At 37.5% G+C, this 27,140-nt stretch overlaps 1 protein-coding gene across 5 annotated transcripts in view; it reads left to right on the plus strand.

The window, feature by feature from the left end:
* The window catches only part of VAV3 (vav guanine nucleotide exchange factor 3), a 436,513-nt gene that overhangs the window by 217,642 nt on the left and 191,731 nt on the right, over window positions 1-27,140 (plus strand). For 4 of the 5 annotated variants that reach the window (XM_033198396.1, XM_033198399.1, XM_033198398.1 and 1 more), the window contains exons 11-16: window positions 1,706-1,798; window positions 2,763-2,831; window positions 4,546-4,632; window positions 9,827-9,912; window positions 11,460-11,592; window positions 11,977-12,086. In XM_033198396.1, the coding sequence (XP_033054287.1) occupies window positions 1,706-1,798; window positions 2,763-2,831; window positions 4,546-4,632; window positions 9,827-9,912; window positions 11,460-11,592; window positions 11,977-12,086 (578 nt within the window). The remainder of the gene's footprint in view (window positions 1-1,705; window positions 1,799-2,762; window positions 2,832-4,545; window positions 4,633-9,826; window positions 9,913-11,459; window positions 11,593-11,976; window positions 12,087-27,140) is intronic. The other variant, XM_033198397.1, reaches the window with a different exon arrangement.

A 27,140-nucleotide genomic window follows, 5' to 3' on the forward strand; every position in this document is an offset into this window, starting at 1 on the left:
AATACAATTTTGTGTCGGCTGTGCTTTGTATATCTTGTATATTAAATTTCTTGAACTGTAGCTGCAAAATTATTAGTCATCTCTATTTTTGTTCTACTGAGAAATCAGAAAAATTCAAACCCTGATTATTCCTTAAAAATGCATTAAAACATTTATGAGACCTAAACTCAAGGCAACTTAATCAAATTGGATTTTATGAAAAAATAATAAGGACGACTCAGGCAATCAGTTTCCAAGGCATCCTGGAACTAAAAACGTGTCCAAAATAAGATAATAATTTATTTTGTAACTTTGGTGTAGTCAAGTATCGATTGAAGATTTTAGAAGGTACAGCTTTTAAAAAATACCTATTTTGGTCCTTATAGGATTTTATACAGACTTATAAAAGTATAAAATACAATCATACTTTTTTGAAATTCAGTAAACTTTTCCCCCTAATTTCCCTTGGGTTGTTTTATATTTACAATTTTAAGAGTATGTTTAGTTCCATGATGACTTTTTAAAATAGGAAAAGTTTTATTTTGGATACTACACATAGATAAAAATTCTAGAAATGTTTTTCCCCCTCAAAATTCTATGGAGTAAAATTTATTTGTTGTCTAGAAATCTGTTGAACAAATGTGGTTATCAATTTGGACTTTTTTACTTACTACTGTATTTTAGTGGGGAAATCACTTGAAATGCTTGATGATTTGAAATCACAGATTCACAAGGGTAGAATATTTTATAGTGGGTGATTGGGAACTTTAATAACAATTTTTATTTAATGAAGTAAAAGTAACTTTTAAGAAAAAAAAAGAATACAATTTTGATGGATTTATTACACTTAATAGACTCATCTTTAGGTCCTGTTTATAGCAGAAACACTGGTAGTATTGGATTCATTAAAGATTTTTGTGTGGCTTCTCTGTGCCAAACATAGTATTAGGCACTCATGATACACGACAGACAAAGCTCATCATTTAGAAAGGAAAAATGAAGTGTAAACTGCCAAGTATCACACAATGTAGTAGGTACATATAAGGTACAGAACTGGCATGGATAAAGGGCTAAATAATTATGTATAAGGAAGCTGGGAACTGAGTAGAGGCCTCTGTCATAGAAGACACCCCAGAGGAGTAACTCTTGAGTTGGGCTTTAAAGGAAGAGTAAGGGGTCAATAAGTAGATCAGAGGGGAAGAAATTTGTAAGCAGAAGAAATAATATTTCTAATGGGATTAGATATTAGAACATATTTTAAAATTGCAATTAATTTAGTATGAATAGAATATAAGTTGTTTGGGTGGAAGTGGAAAGAGAAATTGAGAGAAGTTTGCAGAATTCAGATCATGAGGTGTCTAGGAGGTATGGGTGACAACCTGAAGCTTTTGTGGGGCATCACAGAAGTCTGAGCAGGGTAGAGACAGGATCTGATTCATATTATGGAAACCTACCCCTGATGACAATAGAGTGACTGGACTGTAGTGAGGAGAGACTGCAAGTCGGAAGGCCAATCAGAAGCTCATTATGATTACCTGGTTTTGTTGTTTGTTTGTTTGTTTTAAGAGACAGGGTCTTTCTCTGTTGCCCAGGCTGGAGTGCAGTGGTGTAGTCATGGCTCACTGCAGTTGGGCTCAAGCTGTCTTCCTGCCTTAGCCTCCCAAGTAGCTGAGACTACAGGCTCATGCCACCTTGCCCAGCTAATTTTTAATTTTTTTTTTTGTAGAGATGGGGTCTTGTCATGTTGGCCAGGCTGGTCTCAAATTCCTGGACTCAAGTGATCCTCCCATCTCAGGCTGGAAATGTGCTGGGATTACAGGTGTGAGCCACCATGCTTGGCAAATAATTATCTGTTTGAAAAACAGCAAGGATCTGAACCTAATTAGTGGCAGTGAGGATGGTTCCAAGGGGGCAGGATCAAAGTTAACATCAATAGGACATAGTGAGGGAGAGAGAACAGGGAGAAGTCTGGGACCTTTTAGGTTTTGGCTTAAGTGATTACATTGATGGAAGTGCCATCATTCAATAAAACAGAAACAGGATCTAAGAATAGGATTCTGGGTGAAGATGGATTAAGTTTGGGGAATGTTGGATTTGAGGAGCCTTCGAAATAATGAGGTAGAACCATTTAGTTGGACGGATGAGTCCAAGGCTGTGTGAATTTTGGGTTGAGCACGTACATTTGACAGTGATTGGCCCATGAGGTGATAGTTGACATTATGACAGTGGTTGTGATAGAATTTGTAGAGTATGTAAAACAGGGTAAAATAAAGAGGACTAGGGTGAAAACTTAAGGAACAATAACTTTCTAAGAAGCAAATGAAGAAACTATGAAAGACTGAGGAGTAGGCAGAAATTTAGGATGGACAGATAAGCAATTGTAACAGCAATAACAGCAACAAATAGAACATCTCAATGTCCCTGAAATGAAAGGAGGGATGCAGTCAAAAGAATCAAAAGCTATAGAGAAGCCAAGAATAATAATGAGTAAAAAGTATGATTTTAATCATTATGGAATCTTTCATAACAATAGGGATCAATGTCAGTGTAATGGTGGTGGATAGAATTCAGATTCATCTTTGAAAAGAAAATGTCTCATGATTTTTTGGTGTCTAGTTGGTCTTACAGTTTGAAATTTTTTATGGAAATGGAGCCCAGACATATTAGATTTATCACACTATAGAGAGAAAACCAATAATAATGGTTTATTTGTAAAAATGTTTTGTTTAGTATGTCTTTGTTTTAATTTGAGAAAGTAGTACTAAACCATATCTTCCAAATAGGAACTGGTCAAACATACCACTGATCTGACTGAGAAGGCAAATCTGAAACTGGCTCTTGATGCCATGAAGGTAGGGCAGATTCATCAGTAACTTGTTTATATTTTTTATTCTTGCCTAAAGACAATGGAATTCAAATTGCTAATATATATGGTAATATATATGTATAAAATAATATATATAAATAATATTATGACATCCTAATGTATAATACACATTTGTTTTTAGTGGGGACAGCTGGATTTTTTTATTTTTTTTACTGGAATAGGTATCCTTGCATGGATTTAATTGTTAGACAACACATAAAACAAGAAGTATATTAAAATCACTTAGATACAAGTGTAATAACTTTCATAACCATGAGGAATTATTTAATATCATGGTATTTTTCCCATTCTTTTCATGGTGACTAATAGAAAACGTTGGCTTGTGTAAGTCGTAGGCCAGCTGGTGGCTTCAGAACCCCATGTGACTATTTTCTTCATATGAGGATATCTGCTAGGTTTATCCTTTTGGATGCTATGACTTAATACAAGTGAATTTCAGTTTGTTCAGTTTTCAGGTAAATATGAAAATTAAGAACTATGAATAGATAAAGACAGACATTTTGAACATACTGGGGAATATATAAAACCTCAGTTTCCACATTATGTTGAATAAAAATGACTTTGAAATGAGATATTTGCCAATAACTTAAAGCGTAGGGAAATATTTGTTCTTAAAAACAAAATGGCAAGGTGACCCTGCTCAGAGCAGTGCATAATTACTTAGCTGTGTCCTTGTACCAATTCGTGTTAGCTTTGCTGTTTAGCTGATTGTCTATCACTAACAGGAAACACCACACAATTACTTATTATTATTAAAAAGTCAAACCAAGTTCCAGTTTTTAAAGAAGTCATTTATGAATCTATCCTATGAAAAATCAGATTTCTATTTAGAACAAAGTTAGGAACTGCTTTTTGCAGAGTTCTGTCCCTACTGTTGCAGATGAATTTAAGAGGGTAGAGAAAAAAGAAAAAGAGCTCAGAAAACAGGAAAATCTGGAGCTCATGTAACAAAAATAGCTAGTTACAGTATGGAAAGATTAGCTAATGTTTCCTCAAATATGAGAAAAGACATTTTAAAATAGGTGAAGGCACATGGAGAGACACGGCCAGCATTTTTTGTTCACTTTAATTCATGAATTAAATTTAGTTCCAGCATATTGTGCTGTTTAGTTCCTCACCTCTCCTTTACTTCTCCTGAATCCATATACGGGTTAACTCTTTAAAATTGAACTGGTTTCCTTGACTGAATGCTTTCAGGAACTAAGAAGATTTTAGCTGGTTGCAAAAATAAAACAGTCTTGCTAGATTCATTATCTAACTTTTGGTTACTTTTCTCCCTGCTAATTGTTCATGATTGCCCTTCTTCTAACCTGTGTAAAAATATCATGCTCTCAAGGTCAGTAATTAACGTGCTTGGAATTTCTATTCTTCCGACCTAGTTTCCTTTTTGTTGCTCTATTGTGGTATATTTTGTTTTGTCTTTTAAGGCAACAACATCCTGACTCTTCTCAGTGGTGTGGCAAATGACAGCTCTTCAGTCTTCCCAGCTGTACTTCAGACATTTTAAAATTGCCTCTGTGATGCAGCTTTGATTGACTGGGCATTCATTTTATTGTCTTTGAAAAGTTACAGTGGTTACTTTTACCACTAATGGAATTAATGATGTGTTTTCTTTCAAAGCAGTTTGCATCTCTAATCTTAGTGTGCCTTCTTTTTCTACCCCTTTCTTTATTGTCTAGGACTTGGCACAATATGTGAATGAAGTGAAAAGAGATAATGAGACCCTTCGTGAAATTAAACAGTTTCAGCTATCTATAGAGAATTTGGTATGTAATTATCTTTCCATCTCGCTTCCCCTCACCCCCACATCAACGACATTCTAGGATTTGTTGTTGAAGAAAACATAGTTTTTACCTTCAAGTTTCTACTGTTGGATGTTGTTGCCAATCCCTTTGTTTGGCAGTGTTCATGTGGGTGTCTGAGGGCACCTGCGACCTGTTTGTGTCTAGGGACTGTGTGATGGCTTGCCCCTTTTACCTTAGTCACACTCTGCCTCTTCTCCCAGCAGTCTGAATCTAAACATAGGCGTCCACTTTTTTTTTTTTCTTTTCTTTCCCTCGTCCCCATACATACTCACGGCTGATTCCTATTCATTTATTCATTTTATATATATTTGCTGTGTGACTATTATGACCCAGACACTTTGCTTGGGTCTGGGACTGTAACTGTGAACAAGACAAGATTGAGGAGACAGTTTAAAATAAAAAAAAAAAAGAGTTAAAAATGCCATATTGAGATTAGTGCTGTGAACTGGCTGCTATAACTGAAGATTATAAGGGGAGTCCTACTTTAGATAAGTTGGTTGGAAAAAGTCCTTTTAAGTCATTTGAACTGAGACCTAGAAGATAAGAAGCAGCCAGCCACACGAAGATCTAGGGGGAAGTGACCCAGGCAGAAGTCGTGGCAGGTGAAATGCTCAGAGTTGGGGAAAAAACAGGTGTATTCAAGAAGCTGAAAGGTAAGAGTGGCGGGAAATGGAGAGTGAAGGGAAGGATGGTGGGCTCTGAGCCATGAGGGATGGGCAGGGCAATTGCGTAACACAGCCTTGTAGGCCAAGATGCTGAATTGGGATTTTACTGTGACTGCAGTGGGAAGCTATTAAAAGGTTTCTATCAGGGAGTATTACAACAGACTGATTGACATTTCAAGAAGACCCTGTAAGCAGGCAGCCCAGCCAGCAAGCTGTTGAAGGGGTTTCAAGAGAGGATACAGCCTTGGATTAATCTGTGGGCAGTGCAAATAGAGATGAGTGAATTTAGGATACACTTTTGGTAGAGCAATTTCATCGCTGTTTTCTCTGAAACATTGTAAACCTCTTTCTTTTCACACATGCAGCCACATACCCATTTCAGGACACCATCATCTGCCAGTTTTCCAGTCACAATAGCCTCTCATCATCTCTTCATATAGTTGCAGTTCCAAAATGTGGATTTCTCAATTTACTTTCTCAAATTTGTCAAGATTTTTTTTGTTATGGTCTTCAAGATTCAGTCAGTATTCCTTGTCTTGATATTTAGGGTCCTCAGTGATCTGGACTTAAGCTATTTTCCTGAACTCCTCCAGCTAATAACTGTCCCTATGCTTTACATTGTGGATATTTTGCTGTATTATAAGATCTCCAATTTGACATACGTTTCTACAGTTCTGCCTTCAATTGTAATCTCAGAGCCTAGTATGTTTTTTCCTATTATTCCCTATCAAATTTATTCAAGGTGCATCTAAAATAAATCCCTTTTCCTAATCTATTATTTTTCCTCTTTAGAATTCCATAGCATATTTCTTGGACAGCTGTGTAGCCTTTAAAAATTGTGGTAAAATATATATAGCATTGGCTGGGTGTGGTGGCTCACACATGTAATCCCAGCACTTTGGGAGGCCGAGGCGGGTGGATCACCTGAGGTCAGAAGTTTAAAACCAGCCTGACCAACATGGTGAAACCCCGTGTCTACTAAAACTACAAAAATTAGCCAGAAATGGTGGCGTGTGCCTATAGTCCCAGCTACTGGGGCGGCTGAGACAGGAGAATTGCTTGAACCCGGGAGGCAGAGGTTGTAGTGAACTGAGATCGTACCACTGCACTCCAGCCTGGGCAACAGAGCGAGACTCCCACTCCATCTCAAAAAAATAAAGTGTATGTATATATGTGTGTGTGTGTGCGTGTGTATGTATATATATGCATACACATACACATTAATGCTATAAATATATAGCATTAATTTGCCATTCTAATTATTTTAAAAATTTATAGTTCTGTAGCATTAAGTGCATTCATGATATTGTGTGACCATCTCTGAAACTTCATCTTGCAAAACTGAAACTCTGTACTTACTAAACATGAACTTCCCGTTCTTCTCTTTCCCTGGCCCCTGGAAACTACCAATCTACTTTCTGTCTCTATAAGCTTAACTACTATGGGCACCTTATACAAGTGAAATAATACGATATTTACCATTTCATGACTGGCTTATTTTACTTAGCATAATGTCTTCAAAGTTCATCCTTGTAGCCATGTGTCAAAATTTTATTTTTTTGATTTCCATTTGTTTAAGGCTGAATAATATCTAATTTTATATAAATACCTCACTTTTTTCATTGATGAACATTTGGGTTGCTTCCTTCTTTCAGCTATTGTGAATAATACTATTATATTATTATTGTCACAGATGTACCAATATCTATTCAAGTGCCTGCTTTTACTTTTAGTTATGTACTCAGAAGTAGAATTTCTGGGTTGTATGGTCATTATGCTAATTTCTTGAAGAATTGCTATACCATTTTCCACAGCAGCTGCACCACTTAACATTCCTACTACCAATGCACAAAGGTTTCAGTTTTTCCACACCCTCACCAACACTTACTATTCGGTTTGTTTGGATAACAGCCATCTTAATGGTTTTAAAGTAATATCTCATCGTGGGTTTGATTTGCATTTTCTTTTTTTTTTTTTTTTTTTTTTTGAGACGGAGTCTCGCTCTGTCACCCAGGCTGGAGTGCTGTGGCCGGATCTCAGCTCACTGCAAGCTCCGCCTCCTGGGTTCACGCCATTCTCCTGCCTCAGCCTCCCGGGTAGCTGGGACTACAGGTGCCGCCACCTCGCCCGGCTAGTTTTTTGTAGTTTTTTTTAGTAGAGATGGGGTTTCACCGTGTTAGCCAGGATGGTCTCGATCTCCTGACCTCGTGATCTGCCCGTCTCGGCCTCCCAAAGTGCTGGGATTACAGGCTTGAGCCACCGTGCCCGGCCTGATTTGCATTTTCTTAATGATTAATGATGTTGAATATTGTCTTTGTGTGTTTCTTGGTCATTTGTATATCCTCTTTGGAAAAATCCCTATTCAAGTGCTTTGCCCATTTTTGAATCAAGTTGTTTTTTGTCATTGTGTTGTAGAAGCTCTTTTTTTGTATCCTGGATATCAATCCCTTATAAGACACATGGTTTGCAAATATTTTCTTGTGTCTTTTGGCTTTTCACTCTGTTGATATTGTCTATGATGCACAAAAGTTTTTAATTTTGACAAAGTCTCATTTATCAGTCTCAAAGAAATCATTGCTGAATCCATTGTCCTAAGGTTTTTCCCCATTTTCTTCTAAAAGTTTTATAGTTTTAACTGTTATGTTTGGGTATTTGAAACATTTTTAGTTATTTTTTATTTATGGTGTAGGTAATGAAGGGTCTACTTTTATTCTTTTACATGTAGATATCCAGTTTAACAGCACCATTTGTTGAAAAGTCTATTCTTTCCCCATTTAATGGTCTTAACCTTGCTGAAAATCATTTGACCATATATGTGAGGGCTTATTTCTGGGTTCTCTACTATTCTGTTGGTCTATATATCTCTTTGTATGCCAGTACCACATGATCTTGATTATTGTGGCTTTGCAATAAGTTTTGGAAAGAAGTCAGTAAGTATGAGACCTCCAGCTTTGTTCCTTTTCAATATTGTTTTGACTATTCAGAATCCCTTGAGATTCCATAAGAATTTTAGAATGGAGTTTTCTATTTGTGCAGAAAACATCACTGGGATTTTGATAAGAAACATTTATTTTTATATTTATAGTGTTAATCACACATCTCTGCCCCTTATTAAAATGGAATTTCTGGATGTTAGTGATTTTCAGTCAGTTCTTTTTTCTCCTAGCATATACAGGAAGTGCTCATAAAAACTTAAAAATAAGTTAGTTATCAGCCTCTGGGAAAAATAGCTCATTATTTTAAATCATTAAGTCAGAGCTTTTCATCCTTGAGGTCCTAGCTCAAGAAAGCCAGTCTGGACTTTATAGACCAAATTAGCACCCACCCCCACCACCCAACCCCTTTCTGTATTCCTTCATGGCAGTTGTGCATTTGTAATTTCTTTTTTATTTTATTTTATTTTATTTTATTATTATTTTTTTAATACTTTAAGTTCTAGGGTACATGTGCATAACATGCAGGTTTGTTACATATGTATACTTATGCCATGTTGGTGTGCTGCACCCATCAACTCGTCAGCACCCATCAATTCATCATTTATATCATGTATAACTCCCCAATGCAATACCTCCCTCCTCCCCCCTCCCCATGATAGGCCCCAGTGTGTGATGTTCCCCTTCCCGAGTCCAGGTGATCTCATTGTTCAGTTCCCACCTATGAGTGAGAACATGCGGTGTTTGGTTTTCTCTTCTTGTGATAGTTTGCTAAGAATGATGGTTTCCAGCTGCATCCATGTCCCTACAAAGGACGCAAACTCATCCTTTTTTATGGCTGCATAGTATTCCATGGTGTATATGTGCCACATTTTCTTAATCCAGTCTGTCACAGATGGACATTTCGGTTGATTCCAAGTCTTTGCTATTGTGAATAGTGCCGCAATAAACATACGTGTGCATATGTCTTTGTAGTAGAATAATTTATAATCCTTTGGGTATATACCCAGTAGTGGGATGGGCTGGGTCATATGGTACATTTAGTTCTAGATCCTTGAGGAATTGCCATACTGTTTTCCATAATGGTTGAGCTAGTTCACAATCCCACCAACAGTGTAAAAGTGTTCCTATTTCTTGCTTCTGTGAATATATGTCCCTCCACCGGGCAATGTGCTTCACGAGGGCAGTGTCTGTATCATTTTGCCATACCTGTTACGGTGGTTGGCACACAGTAGATGCTCAAAAAATATTAGTTGCCCAACTGTCTTGTAATTTGGACCCTTCCAGTTGAGTCTTTCTTTTCATAGCTAATTTCCCCTTTAAGAATATATAATAATTAAAATCAACTGATGTCCTTGACATACCCCCTGGCATTACAGAGGACAGACTTATTTATCATGTAGATCTGAGCTTTTTAGAGTAAATATGCTTTAAAAGTGTAAAAAAGATAAAATTTAATGTAATAAGGTAGTTGTCTTGAGTAAGTATCTCTACTAGCGTTTGTTTTTATTTTAATGTGATTATGAAAAACTCTGACATGTACATTTTATATTTTAGAACCAACCAGTTTTGCTTTTTGGACGGCCTCAGGGAGATGGTGAAATTCGAATAACCACTCTAGACAAGCATACAAAACAAGAAAGGTAAGAAACGAAGAATTCTATTTTGAAAATAAGTAATTAGTGTCAGAAAACTGAGAAAACCTTACAGACAGTTCTTCCAGTGTGAAGTAGGGGAAAAAAGGAAGAAGTACAAGGAGACAGACCAACCCATGATTTCTAAATTTTTAAAATTTAGTTTATCTTAGGCATTCCCACCTGGGTTCTGGTATCTATTAATTTGTCTTAAGTTATTAAGAAGGAAGTAACAAGTATAGATGATCAGCTGGGATACATTAAAATGAGAAGAACGATAAAGTAAGAACAGGTAACTACCGTAAAAACATCATTGAATTTTTGGAATATATTTTTAAATAACTGAAAATAATAGAAAATTGCCCTAAGAAAGAAGACCAAGTGAGAATCATGTAGTAATATTTTCTTGAGGGAAATTTGCAGATGCAGTTCTCAAAGATTAGTAAGCTTGGCCCAGAGTCCTTAATTATGTATACATGTGATCGTCAAGCAGGTTTTTGTGGTTGACAGTGATCATTTTCTGGAATCTTTGGAGAAGCAAAATCCAGCAGGGGGCAGCATCAGCTCTTGCTTCCACCTCAATAACCCCTGGCTCCACAGGTCCTTTAAAATACTCTCTGGTTTAATAGACGTTAAAAGTGATGCAAGTGTTACAGCCCTGTGAATGTGTCATTATCATCGTGTATAAAAAAAAAGTGTGTTAATCTCTGAGAGTTTATAAAAATACACAAGTATTGGTACTGGGTGATGCGGTTTTAAGGTTTATTTTCTCCCCCAAGTTATGTTGTTCTTAATAAGAAAAAAGTATTAACATGGGCATTTCACCATAACTTCTGCAGTTTACACTTGGCTCATATACCATTCAATTTGTGTTTTTAGGTGGTCAGTTAAATCATGAGGAACAACATAGAGGGTAAAAGCACAGTTTCCAAAATTAGACCTGTTTGTGAATCCCGTTACATGCCTCACTAGCCATGTGACCTTGAGCAAATTATCTAACTTCTCTAAGCCTCAGTTTCCTCCTCAGTAAAATGAAGATGGTAAACGGTACCTACCCAGCATGTGGTCTTGGGGATTTAAATTGAGTCATGTTTGTAAAAGGGATGAACAACACTGCTCAAGGCATTCTGGCTGATTCCTGGTAACTTCAGTAGAAGCTGCTACTGATGTCATTAATATTCTATACGTTTTTAGCTTTTAAATTAAAAAAGAAGGTAATTGCTCATGAGCAAACTTTATGGCTTATCTCATTTGGCCCTTTCAACAACTCTGCAGTGTGCGTTTTACTCTTATTATGATTTTTGCCCATTTTTAAAATGAGGGAACCAGGGCACAAAGGCACACTGAGGCCATTTACAAGGTAAAGGGAAGTTCCAAGATACACACAATTCTTATAACCACAAATCCCCCATTGTTTTCAATGTGTGATACTACTTGTTGTCTTTAATGCAAAGAAAAAAACATTTGGTTGCTTTAATTTTATCTTACAAAAAAAATTAATACACATGCTTCTAAACCATTTAAAATCAATCAATTAATCAATCTCTCTTTCACAGGCATATCTTCTTATTTGATTTGGCAGTGATCGTATGTAAGAGAAAAGGTGATAACTATGAAATGAAGGAAATAATAGATCTTCAGCAGTACAAGATAGCCAATAATCCTACAACCGATAAAGAAAATAAAAAGGTGACTTTTTGGAAACTAATAAGTGTAATTTACTTATAATCTTGAATATTAAGGAAAGGTATGATAATACATTAATGTGAGATGTGGCTTATCAATCCAGATGTTTTTGTTTCCAGAGATTGATTAGGTACATACCTTTGTGAGAAATAACTGGATAATGCCAGATCTGATCATTTCTAATGCCCTAATGATCCAGATAGTAAAATGCATTTGGCATAGAAATTGTTATAGATATGAAGTTGACTACAGTAAGCTTGATTGTTCAGTTTGTACATTGATAATATTGTGAGGGGTTTTTGGATAGTTATGGTGGTATTCTTGTGAATTTAGAAACATAATGTTGTTAATGACACATATTAATCTAAACAATATTAATTTTAACAGTGGTCTTATGGCTTCTACCTCATCCATACCCAAGGACAAAATGGGTTAGAATTTTATTGCAAAACAAAAGATTTAAAGAAGAAATGGCTAGAACAGTTTGAAATGGCTTTGTGAGTATTTCTATTTTTAAAAGTGCTTTTATTTTTACTACTTAAATCACTTATGAATAATGAACAACCAATAAGTGTACTCTAATGCTTGCAACATGTGTAATGTGTACAGAGACAAGGGGAATGTTTTGCTGTGTTCAGGAGTGCTACTAGGCTGCTGGCTGCTTGATAACTTTGGTCTCCTAGGAGAGGAGTTTTGTTGAATTCCTTCAAAAAGAAGAAAGAGGGAGCTCTAATCTTCTGTTTGACTTTCTTATAGGACTGTTTTAGTTCTTTAGCTGTCAGCAGCCCAAGAAAATATTAATTATTCTAATGATAAACTTTTTATGTAATAACTATATATTTTAAATGATATACCTTTAAATAGAAATACCTGCATGTGTACTTACACAAACCGATATGTAAATGTATATCTTATTTTTAATAGAAAGATTGAATTATTCTCTGTTTTCACTCACTTATCATTTGAATCTTGGCTAAAATGCTTCATGTATTTAAGAAATGCTTTACGGGCTTGATTTCTTTAAGTGGTTTTTAGTTCTATTGAGGAGGAAGCTCAACAAAGAGGTGGAAAATAAATCAACTCTGTTTCAAAAGGAATGGCATACAGAGATGTAATAACCAAGAACATGTCATTATAGGTGTTTCTTTTTAGTTTTGATGTTTAAGGATTGAAAGGTGCACAATGACCCTTTTCGTGGAAATATATAGGATGCCCTGAAATAAAACTGTTAGCAAAATGTGAAATTAAGGAAAACTACATTTGGAATTTGTTTCATTTGGGTTCTAAGATTATTTACCATTTGTTGACAAATTCTATCCGTTTTTTTCTTTGTTTTAAGAAATGCTCATGTTAATGTAAAGTAGAGGTAGGAATAGGATGTTTTATTGTGGTTCTGAAATTAGGAAAATAAAGATTCTCAAGGTTATTTTATCTAACATTTTGAGATACAGGATTCTATAGCCAAAATATTTAAGCTTATAGTCAGTTCTGTGTTTATCTATTATCCCTGCCATGAACTGGCTGCATGATGAAAGCCAAGTTATTTAACCTCTCACAGCCTCAGTTTCCTCATCTGTAAACTAGGGATGATATTTACTTCAAATTCTAGGTAATATGTATCAGCAGAGTGCTAGCCAAATAGTACAATAGCAGCCATGTGATATTGAACAATAGGTGATATCTATTGTTATTGCTATTATTATTAATAATAATTGCATTTGGGATTCTAGCATACTTATGAGTACTTATAAAACTACATAACATCTTTCAGTATACTAATTTTTCTTTTTAGGAAGTCACTTGGAGTTGAACAATTTGAATTGGAGTGGTAGGATGCTGGGGTTAGTGGTAATATGCAAAGACAGAGCTGATCTTGAGCCTTTACTCTTATATGCTAGGCTATCATTTTTGTGATGGGTTTTGTTTGCCTTTATAATCGTCAGGTGAGTGAAGGAATGTCTACAGAGGAGAAAAGTTGAATTTCATGTCCCAGAGCAGAGAGGTTCCTTGGACTGTATGATAGACATATCAGTCACTATTTTGTTCAGTTGCCATAAAACAAACAGTTAATTTCTAGATATGAGAGACTTGATGGCCAGGCGTGGTGGTTCATGCCTGTAATCCCAGCACTTTGGGAGGCTGAAGTGAGCTATTCCCCTGAGGTCAGGAGTTCGAGGTCAGCCTCGCCCACATGGTGAAACCCCATCTCTACTAAAAGTACAAAAATTAGCCAGGTGTGGTGGCGCGTGCCTGTCATCCCAGCTACTTGCGAGGCTGGGGCAGGAGAATCGTTTGAATCCGGGAGGCAGAGGTTGCAGTGAGCTGAGATTGTGCCACTGCACTCCAGCCTGGGTAACAGACTGAGAGTCTGCCTTGAAAAAAAAAAAAAAAAAAAGACAGAAAAAATTTGACAAGATAAATACTGTTGTCAGCATTTGGCTTCTCTCCTTAAGCATGGTCACCTTGGAGTCTAAGATAGCTGCTAGAGCTCTAGGTATAAAATCTATGTTCTAGGTAGCTTTTATGGATTCCTTGTAGAAATACCACCAGCTTCTGTTACATAATACTGACCAAAGTGTAGTCATGTGGCCACACCTGCCGAGGGAGGCTGGCAAATAAAACCTTTATTCTAGGTAGGATTCTTCCTGGCTAAAAATTAAGGTTCTTTTACTATGGAAGAAGGGAGGAATGGGTAGTTGTAGGCAACCAGGAGCCACCGCCTTACAGGTTTATACATATAGTATGTATGGATTTAAATTGTTTCACCACAATAAGGTAGGCTGCAGCACATGCACAGAACCTGGGATTCTTAATCTTTGATTATTTTCCAAGCACCTCGGCAATATAATAACACACCAGTAGAAGTAGTTTTTGTTATTTTAGAGTTCTGTTGAATGTCCATGCAGATAGTGAGAGGGTAGAAGTATCTTTTTGGAGAATTGCTCAGAGTTGAAGTTGAGGGCTTCTATAAATAAGGGTTATATTATATATGGTAAAATAAAATCTGAGCAGGCATCAGAATATTCCATTGTTTTATTTCCTTCTTTTTTGAAGTTCATCATGTAGGAAAGCCCTGATGATGTCTGCTTCCAGCTTTATAAGACAGATTTTGCCTGTCTGATGCTCATAAAAATAGAATAACGTAGGTAAATCCTGAAGTTTGATTTTGCCTATGGTTCAAATTTTGCTGCTTATCCATTATTTTATCCATGTATTAAATCTGTATTAAATCTGTATCCATTATTAAATCCTTTTTGATAAGTCACGGAGAATAAAAGAAAATAAATCCTGCAGCATCAATGACAATGCATGAAGAAAAGCAAACCTTGTGTATCTCCACAGGATGGCTTCTTCCCAGTGTCTTTAGCATCAACACGAGTCCCTTGAGTTCCCCTAGAGCACTCCGGACTATTGCTTTAAGGAATTCTGTAAAGGAAAGGGAGGCATTGGTGAGAGGGCGGAGGGAAATCAAGGGAGCTGATATTTTTAAGAGTGTTGAAATGCTTGCCATTTCTATTTACAGAAGATGGCAATTCTGTTTATAGGATGATTGGATCATTTTTATTTAAAATTATTGCAAATCACTGTTAAGGCACTTAAAATACTACGTTAAGCCTCTAAATTAAGGCTCTTAATTTAGAACATTAAATAAGGCCATGGAAAAGCATGAACACTAATAAACAATAAGTATCTGGTGAACCCAAATATTCTCCCCAGAGGTGACCTAAATCTCAGCCTTTGTCTCTCCCAAGCACATCCCCATACTTGTTCAGCAGTCATGTTCTCTGACCTTCTTTGACCATAACCACTTCCAGCATTTAAAATACGCAGTGAACCACATTAGAACCTGGCAAACCTCCATAGGAGAGGCTGAACAAAGAGAAAAGTAGCAGTGACCCACTTGGATAGGGCAGGAGGATTTTTTTCCCTTTATTTTTTTATTTTTGTGATAAGTAGTAGCAGGACTGATACGTTCTTGAGGTTGTTGGAAAAATTACTGAACAAAATATACCAAATAGAGTACAAGGGCTGTAGTTCTGGGGGCCATAATCTAAATAAGGTATTTAAATCTTTAAGAGGCTGATCAATATGCTTTGCTTACTTTTATTTATTCCAAAAGAGTTTTCTTTCTTTTTTTTTTTTTTTTTTTTGGTCACTAACTGTCTCTCACAATTCCATTTAGTCATCTGTGAAACAGAATGGCAAATAGTTTTATTGGGTTAAGCTGGTTTTCATAATAGTGCTGGAAAATATGGATATAACTGCCTATAGCAACGTTCAAAATTTTGTTAAGAAGCTATGGATATGTTTTCTCCAAATCCAATATAACCATTGTGCTTTTATGAATTTTTCTGTGAGATTTAAATTAATAAACCTTGTCATACCCATTTTGTAGCTCAGGAAACCAGCAGTCACAGGAGCCTTTGAGCAAATGCGTATAAGTTTGATGTTGTGTCATTTACAGTACAGTTGAAGATCTCAGTTCACAGGAGTTTCTTTATCCATAACGATGCTAAAATAAGCAACTGGACTCAGATCTTGGCATCTAAAACTGGAGTCTGGGTATTTTGTATTTTTTGTTTTTGTTTTCTCACTGTGAATAGGGTCTAGCGATCAGACAGTTTTCTTAAATGTCCCAGGAGTAAGTTAAACCTGAGTAAAAAATAAAGAAGTATGATTATATTTAAGTTGGTGCAAAAGTAATTGGGGCTTTGCCATTACTTTTAATGGCAAAAAAGGGTTTTTTTAAAAAAGAAAAATTAGCAAAAGGATAGGTAAAGTAAGAGGCATACCATAAGCATTACATATGGTAGTAACGGGTAGATTCAGAATTAGCCTTTGTAGTACTTTTTTGAAGGGAAATGAAAGGTGCTCTTGCCTAGAATTTCTTCTAACCGACCTTGACCCAGTTCTTGAAATTCTAACAATTCTCATTTACCCTCTTGAATGAAGAAAGACCCTTTGAGATGCATATGCCGTCACTACTGCGAGTATCTAAGATGTCTTGACTGTGTAATAAGTGCCTGGCACAGTTCTACATGAATTACCTAAGAGAAAATAGCATAGAGGTCAGGCATTGTCTACTGAAATACTAGCCCAGGATGTTTATCTTTTAAACACAAGGACTAATGGTAGTGGAAAGAAGAGAATGAGAATTGGGGGATGGAGATTCTAGAGCTCCAGAGGGACTCTGGGACCAGGATGCACTATCCTATTGGTCATCCGGAGGGGCAGCCCCTGCCTGAGCTTTGCATTTCCCAGAATGAGCCCTGAGAGGAGCTTCCCTGTTGGGATGGAGCAGGGAGCGAGAATGTAGCCGTTAAGCTCCACAAATCACATTTAATCTGAGGCACAGTGTTTCTTTCTAATTTATTCCCTGTCTACTTCCAGAAGGAATTTGAAGTCACTCACAATAAAAAGCACACATGCTGCAGAATTAAAAAGAAAAATTTAAATAATCAGAGGTCAAATAGAACAGTGTTTCCAAGTATTGTCTTCAAACTCAGGCTCCACTAGACAAGAATATTTTCTTGAAGTTTAGTTTCTGTAGTTTATATGATAAAAAACAAAAAGCATGTTTCTCACATTTCAAACCTAGAGTTATATTTCATCAAACATAATTTGTTTTAATCTAAAGATATTGCTCAGATACTTTGAATACCAGAGAGAGAATTACCAGAGGAAATTTTATTCATTCTGCAAATATTTATCGTGTACTTGCCTTGATGCCAGACACTGTTGGAAGCCCTGGGCTTATAACAATGAGGGAGCTGTTGCAATTGAATTTAAGTATTATTATTTCTAAATATAATAATATTCTGTTAGTATATAATGGATTAAGTTTCAGGACTGAACTCTTGATATTGCTATTCAAATCATCTCCTCCTTTAAACCTCCATTTACTTAAGGATCAACATATGGAGTCACAAAAATTGCGCTTGATACAGCCCCGTCTCGCCTCTTGTAATCAATCTCTCACTAATCTCTGCACATCACCTCTGAACACCTGCCTGAACCCTCTCTTGCCACCCCTGGGTTGCATCTTCTGCATGTCTCTTTAGCTTCTGCATTCCCTGCTTCTTCCCCACTAGTCCTGCTTCACAAGCATCAGAGTCATCCGATGCTAAGACTACCCCACTTAGAAAGCTCTGTTGGATATTTATTGTACTTGCTATAACATCAGAGTTTTCACTAGGATGGAAGAAGGCCCTGACTGGTTTTATCCCATCCATCTTTCCAGCCCCATCTTCCATCAGTTTTTCCTGTGCTTGTTTCTTTTTTTTCTAGTTAGATTGTGTGTTTCAGTTCTTAGAGAATGCCCAGGCCTCAGATATTCACACATCAGCTTTCGCTGCCAGACCTCATCTTTCCCCCTGTTCTTTGAATACGTGGTTCTATATCCTGCAGGTCTTGGCTGTAAATGTTACTTTGTGAGGGAGATCCCTCCTGACCCCTACGCTAAGTGAGTAATACCACCTTTTCTGTATTCTCTCACAATTGTATTTATATTGCCAGACAGAAATTATCCAAGCATCCTGTTTACTGCCTTCTCTTAATCCAACAATCCCTCTTCCTGTTAGAATCTGTTACTTGTCAACTCAGTTTTACTTCTCTTTTCTCCTAAAGAATAAGGATTCTGTTTTGTTTATTAGAAGAGAAGTTAAGTTGAACCACATGGTTAGAGATGTGGGAAAGGGGAAAAGAAAGCCTCCTGGATCAGGGAATGGAAAGAAAGTATTGTGTTTGTTTGGTGTGAGTGAGGCTCTGGGATAGCTATGGCATCTGAGGGATTTGAGAAGGGGAAAAGGCCTTTTGAGATGCAGGTGTTTGGAATCTCAATTTAGCTTCCCTTTATGTTCTTTGAAATGCTAAGTAAAGAATGAAATTATTTTTTGTTTATTTTGATGTACTTTTAGCGGCCCAAGGCTGAACTGTCTGGGTCCATGGAATATGGGATTGCCATTAGATCTATTTGCCTATTTAATGTCTGTTTCTTGCATGAGGACAGGGATCTTGTCCCTGTTGTTCACATGCATGATCTGTCCTAGCATAGTATCATATTTTTGTTGTAAATTTGAAATTTTACTCTGTACGTTTTCTGACAATGAAGACAAGTGAAAAAAAAAGACTTGATGAGTTGTGGCATTCTTATTTTCTGACAAAATATTGCGACAGCCCTTTGCGGGAAAAACTTTTTCCCGTATGGTAAGAAGGCTATATAGTGTGGATCCTTAGGTAGGAGACATTGAAAAGCATATTCTCTACCAGCAGCATTAGATTTGTTGAAATTCTTGAAGTTGATGCCATAGGTCAGTATTTCTCTTTTAGGTAAGCCTTCAACTATGTAATTGCAGTTTTGCTAAGGCATTTTTATAGACATCTAACCTGATGCTAGGCCTTCCAGATGTTTCTTTCTAGTAGTCTGGCTTGCTTGGATAAAATTTTTGGAACCAAACAGGATGGACTGTTATCATTTTATCTAGCCTGTCATTTAAGTAGCATTGATCTCATTCATTTATATACTGAAAACTGTAGAAAAATATGCAACTCATATGGTAGTATGTGGGGCCTCCTTGATCCTTGGAGATGTAGACAGAGGTTAGCCCAGATTCCAGTTTTAGGGTCTGAGGTGCTCAAGGCTCACATGCATTCTCACATTTCTCTCTCTCTCCATGTTCTTGATTCATTGTGGCTTTTTTGGTTTCTGTGTGTGTGTGTGTGTGTGTGTGTGTGTTTTAATTTTCCCACCTGTCAGACCCAGGAGAAAGGATCTACGCCTTTTCCATTTTCCACCTGAAATCCATTCACGGTCTATTTTTTGTCGTGCCAACAGGCATCACAGTGGGGCTTATGTCATGCACCTGTTCCCTCTGCTGTTTCACTGGTCTTTGACACCCTCAGCAGCACCTGGAGCGTGACCCTCCCCACCCAGCACTGCTCCCTGCAGAGGACCAGCGCCCCTTGCCTCACCACCCCTTTAGGGCGTGGCTAGTCAGGCCAGACAGAGTGCCTCCCACACCTGTCCTGGGATTTAGAGGATAAAGCCATGTCATGTTACCCATCAATTCAAAATTAAGCTCTCCAGTGAGTGTTTCAGAAAAATTGGTCTTTGTTGTTAATTTTTGAAAGCTATTATTAAAGGTTTGGCAACGAATTTCACATTCAAATGTGAAAATTTAAAAGATTCATTTTGTTAATATTTTTGCCCAGGTGGAGATGCCTACAGTATCTGCATGAAGCTGTCAGAGTTCTAAAGCAGGCCTAAGAAACAACAGCTACTACCACTATGAGTACTGCTATGCCTGTCTTCCCTACCTATCCCCTTCTCTCTCTCCTCTTTTTCATCTTCTTCATCAGAAGGTTTATTTGGATCTTTTCAAATGTATAAGTAAGTTTCTGTTGAGACAACAAATTTCTTCTCTTAGAACAAGGGCCAGCAACATTTTGTTGTAGGGGGCCAGAGAGTAAATGGTTTAGGCTTTGTGGGCCATATGGTCTCTGTCAGAGCTACTCAATTCTGTCATAGTTAACTACGAATGCGGCCATAGATTCACACAAATGAATGAGTGTGGTGTGTTCCAGTAAAACACTTAGTGGTTGTATTTGGCCCGTGGGCTGTAGTTAGTGACCCCTGTCTTACAGCACAATAAGATGACTTAGGCCTAGAGAATTAGTCAATATATGTTACCACAAAATGATCTCAGCTATAATGAAACCATGATGTGGCCTTTTGTAGAAGTGTGATTTTTTTTTTCTTTTGTTTTTAGTATCAGTGATTCCTATTTAGGCTATCATGATGATTTAGCTCCAAAATGTTTTTTACTTCACTAAAAAAAGTAAATAATAAACCTGGATGAATTATCTATATTTGTCATTATTATTATACTGTCTAATTGAATATTAAAAATGTCTGCTCACAGAACAGACTGTATCTATTCAATTTCCAGTTTCATTAAGTTTTATTACGTGGTTTATTGAAAAGGACAGGTCCCACAGAGTCCAGGCCAGTAGCAGCTATGCGGTAACTTTTTCTCTACTCAGTACTCAGCTCACTGCAACCTCCACCTCCTGGGTTCAAGCGATTCTCCTGCCTCAGCCTCCCAAGTAGCTGTGATTATAGTCACATGCCACCACACCTAGATAATTTTTGTGTTTTTAGTAGACAGGGTTTCACCATGTTGGCCAGGCTGGTCTTGAACTCCTGACCTAAGGTGAGCCACCCGGCCAGGCTGGTCTTGAACTCCTGACCTAAGGTGAGCCACCCGCCTTGGCCTCCCAAAGTGCTGGGATTTCAGGCGTGAGCCACCATGCCCAGCCAAGAAGCATTTTTTAATCGCTGATGCTCTTTGTGCTCTTGATACATTTTCTTCCCAGCAGCAATACCATTTGTGCGTGTTATTTATTCTGAAATTTCCTCCCTGAGAGCATACTAAGGAAAACCAGAAGGGGCAGAGGAAGCCTGTGGTGTCAAAAGTTGGCCAGAGGGGGAGCCTTCCTGCATGAGCTGGATGTGGGGATGACATTTTGTCACCTGCTTTGGCATTTTCTTAGTGTCCAAAGCCCGACAGTGTCTGTTTGGAAACTGGAGGCCTTACTGGCATAATGGCCAAAATATCAGTCTATAAACTGTCTCTGTATTTGTCTGCCCTTTTGGATTGTTTTTGTTTTTTCTTTTTCTTGAGAAATTATTTTCTCTAAAAACCTCACATTCTTCCTCCTTAAAATGCTTGCATGACCAGTTTTTAATGCGAAGAATTTGTTTATGGGTGCGGAATCCATGCCGGCACCATCCGTTGCCTCTGGGCTGTGCTGAGTCTCATGGTGCTGGCCTATTCACATTAATCTCCCAAGTTGAAGCCAGCTCAACTCTCCCTAAATCTAATGTATTGTCTATAACCTTTCAAAATTGGCAGTTAAGTCAGGATAGGGGACTATACTGGCAGCAATAAAAGGAAGTAGGACACGGGACAGTGCTCAGAAAAATCAGAGCTGTCATGAAATAGAGTCTTTCAGTAGCCTGTTTGATCCAGAAACATGCAAAAATATTTCATGCATGACAAAGCATTAGTAAATATTAAATAGTATTCTTGTTTTGTTATTGCCTAGTGAGGATCAAGCTCTCTCCTTTTTCTCTGGTTATGTTTAATATGTATTTGACACTTTTTGGCATTCTTGAACATGCTTATGAGGAAGGAGAAGTCACAGGCAGGTGAAGAGCAAAGGACAGATATTGAAATTTCCATCAGCAAACAAGCATTACCCTGGTTAAAACTAAATGCAAACAAAATTAGTAAGCTGAATTAGTGTTTGTTTCCCTGAGGCTTTATAACAGAGCCTTTCATCTGTTATTTTTTTTTTTCCTTCTTTTTAAATGAACAATAACAGTACAGCCAGAGAGTTTAACCTGGCAGTGGTGGTCACTGTGCTACTGTCTCCAGCTTGTCTGGGTAGTGTAGACATTTACTCAAAGAGTAAGATTGTTTTGGAGTTGTTTGTTGTACTGAGTCAACTTGGTATATGGTTTCCTCCAAGTATGTGACAAAATCTCCACTACAGTGAATTCTATGATTAACCAAGCTTTAACCTATAAGTCTAAACCTAACAGTTAGTGTGACATATACTGTTTTTATGCTGTTTCTTGATAAGAAATGATTAGATCATAAGAATTGCTACTTTGGGCTATACAACACAAAATAAACTGTGATTGGAAACTGGCAATCCTTGCAATGGAAACAATGAGAGAAACTTAGTTTTTCCTCTTCATGGGGGAGTAGGCAATAGCAAGCTAGTTGGGGAGATGGAAAGGAAGTCATACTTGAAACAATTTTTCAATAAGACTATGTATTGTACATTGCACAATATATGCCCAGGAAGTGTTTTACACACTAGGGATATAATGATAGACAAGTTTCACTTCTCTTGTGAAGTTTGCATTGTAAAACTACTCATATTTTCTTTTTTTTTCTTTTTTAAAATTATACTTTAAGTTCTAGGGTACATGTGCACAACGTGAACGTTTGTTATATATGTATACGTGTGCCATGTTGGTTTGCTGCACCCATTAATTCGTCCTTTACATTAGCTATTTCTCCTAAAGTTATCCCTCCCCCCTCCCCCACCCCGCCACAGGCCCCAGTGTGTGATGTTCCCTGCCCTTTGTCCAAGTGTTCTCATTGTTCAGCTCCCACTTATGAGTGAGAACGTGTGGTGGTTGGTTTTCTGTCCTTGTGATAGTTTGCTAAGAATGATGGTTTCGAGCTTCCTCCATATCTGAACTCATCCTTTTTTATAGCTGCATAGTAGTCCATGGTATATATGTGCCACATTCTCTTAATCCAGTCTATCACTGATGGACATTTGGGCTGGTTCCAAGTCTTTGCTATTGTGAATAGTGCCACAGTAAACATATGTGTGCATGTGTCTTTATAGTAGTATGATTTATAATCCTTTGGGTATATATCCAGTAATGGTATCGCTAGGTCAAATGGTATTTCTAGTTCTAGATCCTTGAGGAATCACCACACTGTCTGCCATAATGGTTGAACTAGTTTACAGTCCCACCAACAGTGTAAAAGTGTTCCTATTTCTCCACATCCTCTCCAGCACCTGTTGTTTCCTGACATTTTAATGATTGCCATTCTAACTGGTGTGAGATGGTATCTCATTGTGGTTTTGATTTTCATTTCTCTGATGACCAATGATGATGAGCGTTTTTTTCTCATGTGTCTGTTGGCTGCATAAATGTCTTCTTTTGAAAAGTGTCTGTTCATATCCTTTGCCCACTTTTTGATGGGGTTGTTTGACTTTTTCTTGTAAATTTAAGTTCTTTGTAGGTTCTGGATATTAGCCCTTTGTCAGATGGGTAGATTGGAAAAATGTTTTCCCATTCTATAGGTTGCCTGTTCACTCTGATGGTGGTTTTATTGCTGTGCAGAAGATCTTTAGTTTAGTTAGATCCCATTTGTGTATTTTGACTTTTGTTGCCATTGCTTTTGGTGTTTTAGTCATGAAGTCCTTGTCCATGCCTATGTCCTGAATGGTATTGCCTAGGTTTTCTTCTAGGGTTTTTATGGTTTTAGTTCTGACATTTATAAGTCTTTAATCCATCTTGAATTAATTTTGTATAAGGCATAAGGAAGGGATCCAGTTTCAACTTTCTACATATGGCTAGCCAGTTTTCCCAGCACCATTTATTGAATAGAGAATCCGGGAATCCTTTCCCCATTTCTTGTTTTTGTCAGGTTTGTCAAAGATCAGATCATTGTAGATGTGTGGTGTTATTTCTGAGGCCTCTGTTCTGTTCCATTGGTCTATATCTCTGTTTTGGTACCAGTACCATGCTGTTTTGGTTACTGTAGCCTTGTAGTATAGTTTGAAGTCAGGTAACGTGGTATCTCCAGCTTTGTTCTTTTGGCTTAGGATTGTCATGGCAATGCAGGCTCTTTTTTGGTTCCATAAACTTTAAAGTAGTTTTTTCCAATTCTGTGAAGAACGTCATTGGTAGCTTGATGGGGATGGCATTGAATCTATAAATTATCTTAAGCAGTATGACTATTTTCTCAATATTGATTCTTCCTATCCATGAGCATGGAATGTTCTTCTGTTTGTTTGTGTCCTCTTTTATTTCATTGAGCAGTGGTTTGTAGTCCTCCTTGAAGTGTCCTTCACATCCCTTGTAAGTTGCATTCCTAGGTATTTTATTCTCTTTCTAGCAATTGTGAATGGGAGTTCACTCATGATTTGGCTCTCTGTTTGTCTGTTATTGGCGTATAGGAATGCTTGTGATTTTTGCACATTGATTTTGCATCCTGAGACTTTGCTGAAGTTGCTTATGAGCTTAAGGAGATTTTGGGCTGAGACAATGGGGTTTTCTAAATATACAATCATGTCATCTGCAAACAGGGACAATTTGACTTACTCTTTTCCTAATTGAATACCCTTTGTTTCTTTCTCTTGCCTGATTGCCCCAGGCAGAACTTCCAACACTATGTTGAATAGGAGTTGTGAGAAATGGCATCCCTGTCTTGTGGCAGTTTTCAAAAGGAATGATTCCAGTTTTTGCCCATTCAGTATGATATTGGCTGTGGGTTTGTCATAAATAGCTCTTATTATTTTGAGGTACGTTCCATCAATACCTAGTTTATTGAGAGTTTTTAGCATGAAGGGCTGTTGAATTTTGTTGAAGGTCTTTTCTGCATCTATTGAGATAATCATGTGATTTTGGTCTTTGGTTCTGTTTATGTGATGGATTACATTTATTAATTTGCATATGTTGAACCAGCCTTGCATCCCAGGGATGAAGCCAACTTAATGTTGGTGGTTAAGCTTTTTGATGTGCTGCTGGATTCAGTTTGCCAGTATTTTATTGAGGATTTTCGCGTCAATGTTCATCAGGGATATTGGTCTAAAATTCTGTTTTTTTGTTGTATCTCTGCCAGGCTTTGGTATGAGGATGATGTTGGCCTCATAAAATGAGTTAGGGAGGATTCCCTCTTTTTCTATTAATTGGAATAGTTTCAGAAGGAATGGTACCAGCGCCTCTTTGTACCTCTGGTGGAATTCGGCTGTGAATCTGTCTGGTCCTGGACATTTTTTGGTTGGTAGGCTATTAATTATTGCCTCAATTTCAGAGCCTGTTGTTGGTCTGCTTGGGGATTCAACTTCTTCCTGGTTTAGTCTTGGGAGGGTTTATGTGTCTAGGAATTTATCCATTTCTTCTAGATTTTCTAGTTTATTTGCGTAAAGGTGTTTGTAGTATTCTCTGATGGTAGTTTGTATTTCTGTAGGATCGGTGGTGATATCCCCTTTATCATTTTTTATTGCATCTATTTGATTCTGTTCTTCTTTATTAGTCTTGCTAGTGGTCTATCTGTTTTGTTGTTCTTTTCAAAAAACCAGCTTCTGGATTCATTGAATTTTTTGAAGGGTTTTTTGTGTGTCTGTCTCCTTCAGTTCTGTTTTAATCTTAGTTATTTCATGCCTTCTGCTAGCTTTTGAATGTGTTTGCTCTTGCTTCTCTAGGTCTTAATTAATTGTGATGTTAAGGTGTCAATTTTAGATATTTTCTGCTTTCTCTTGTGGGCTTTTAGTGCTATAAATTTCCCTCTATATACTGCTTTGAATGTGTCCCAGAGATTCTGGTACCTTGTGTCTTTGTTCTCATTGGTTTCAAAGAACATCTTTATTTCTGCCTTCATGTTGTTATTTACCCAGTAGTCATTCAGGAGCAGTTTCCATGTTGTTGTGCGGTTTTGAGTGAGTTTCTTAATCCTGAGTTCTTATTTGATTGCACTGTGGTCTGAGAGACAGTTTGTTGTGATTTCTATTCTTTTATATTTGCTGAGGAGTGTTTTACTTCCAACTATGCGGTCAATTTTGGAATAAGTGTGATGTGGTGCTGAGAAGAATGTATATTCTGTTGATTTGGGGTGGAGAGTTCTGTAGATGTCTATTAGGTCAGCTTGGTGCAGAGCTGAGTTCCAGTCCTGGATATCCTTGTTAACCTTCTATCTCATTGGTGTAATATTGACAGTGGGGTATTAAAGTCTCCCATTATTATTGTATGGGAGTCTAAGTCTCTTTGTAAGTCTCTGAGGACTTGCTTTATGAATCTGGGTGCTCCTGTATTGGGTGCATATGTATTTAGGATAGTTAGCTCTTCTTGTTGAATTGATCCCTTTATGTAATGACCTTCTTTGTCCCTTTTGATCTTCGTTTGTTTACAGTATGTTTTGTCAGGGACTAGGATTTCAACCCCTCCTTTTTTTTTTTTTTTTTTTTGCTTTCTATTTGGTTGGCAGGTCTTACTCCATCCCTTTATTTTGAACCTATGTGTGTCTCTGCACATGAGATGGTTCTCCTGAATACTGCACACTGATGGGTCTTGTTTCTTTATCCAATTTGCCAATCTGTGTCTTTTAATTGGGGGATTTGGCCCATTTACATTTAATGTTAATATTGTTATGTGTGAATTTATGTATGTATGATCCTGTCATTATGATGTTAGCTGGTTATTTTGCTCGTTAATTGATGCAGTTTCTTCCTGGCATCGATGGTCTTTACAATTTGGCATGTTTTTGCAGTGGCTGATATTGGTTGTTCCTTTCCATGTGTAGTGCTTCCTTTGGTACCTCTTGTTAGGCAGGCCTGGTGGTGACAGAATCTATCAGCATTTGCTTGTTTGTAAAGGATTTTATTTCTCCTTTACTTAATGAAGCTTAGTTTCGCTGGATATGAAATTCTGAGTTGAAAATTCTTTTCTTTAAGAATGTTGGGGCCGGGCGCAGTGGCTCAAGCCTGCAATCCCAGCACTTTGGGAGGCCGAGTCGGGAGGATCACGAGGTCAGGAGATCAAGACCATCCTGGCTAACATGGTAAAACCCCGTCTCTACTAAACAATACAAAAAAAAAAAAAAAACTAGCCGGGCGAGGTGGCCGGCGCCTGTAGTTCCAGCTACTTGGGAGGCTGAGGCAGGAGAATGGCGTAAACCTGGGAGGCGGGGCTTGCAGTGAGCCGAGATCCGGCCACCGCACTCCAGCCTGGGCAACAG

Source organism: Trachypithecus francoisi, unplaced genomic scaffold (genome assembly GCF_009764315.1).
Source record: "Trachypithecus francoisi isolate TF-2019V2 unplaced genomic scaffold, Tfra_2.0 Lachesis_group5, whole genome shotgun sequence".
Taxonomy (NCBI): Eukaryota; Metazoa; Chordata; class Mammalia; order Primates; family Cercopithecidae; genus Trachypithecus; species Trachypithecus francoisi.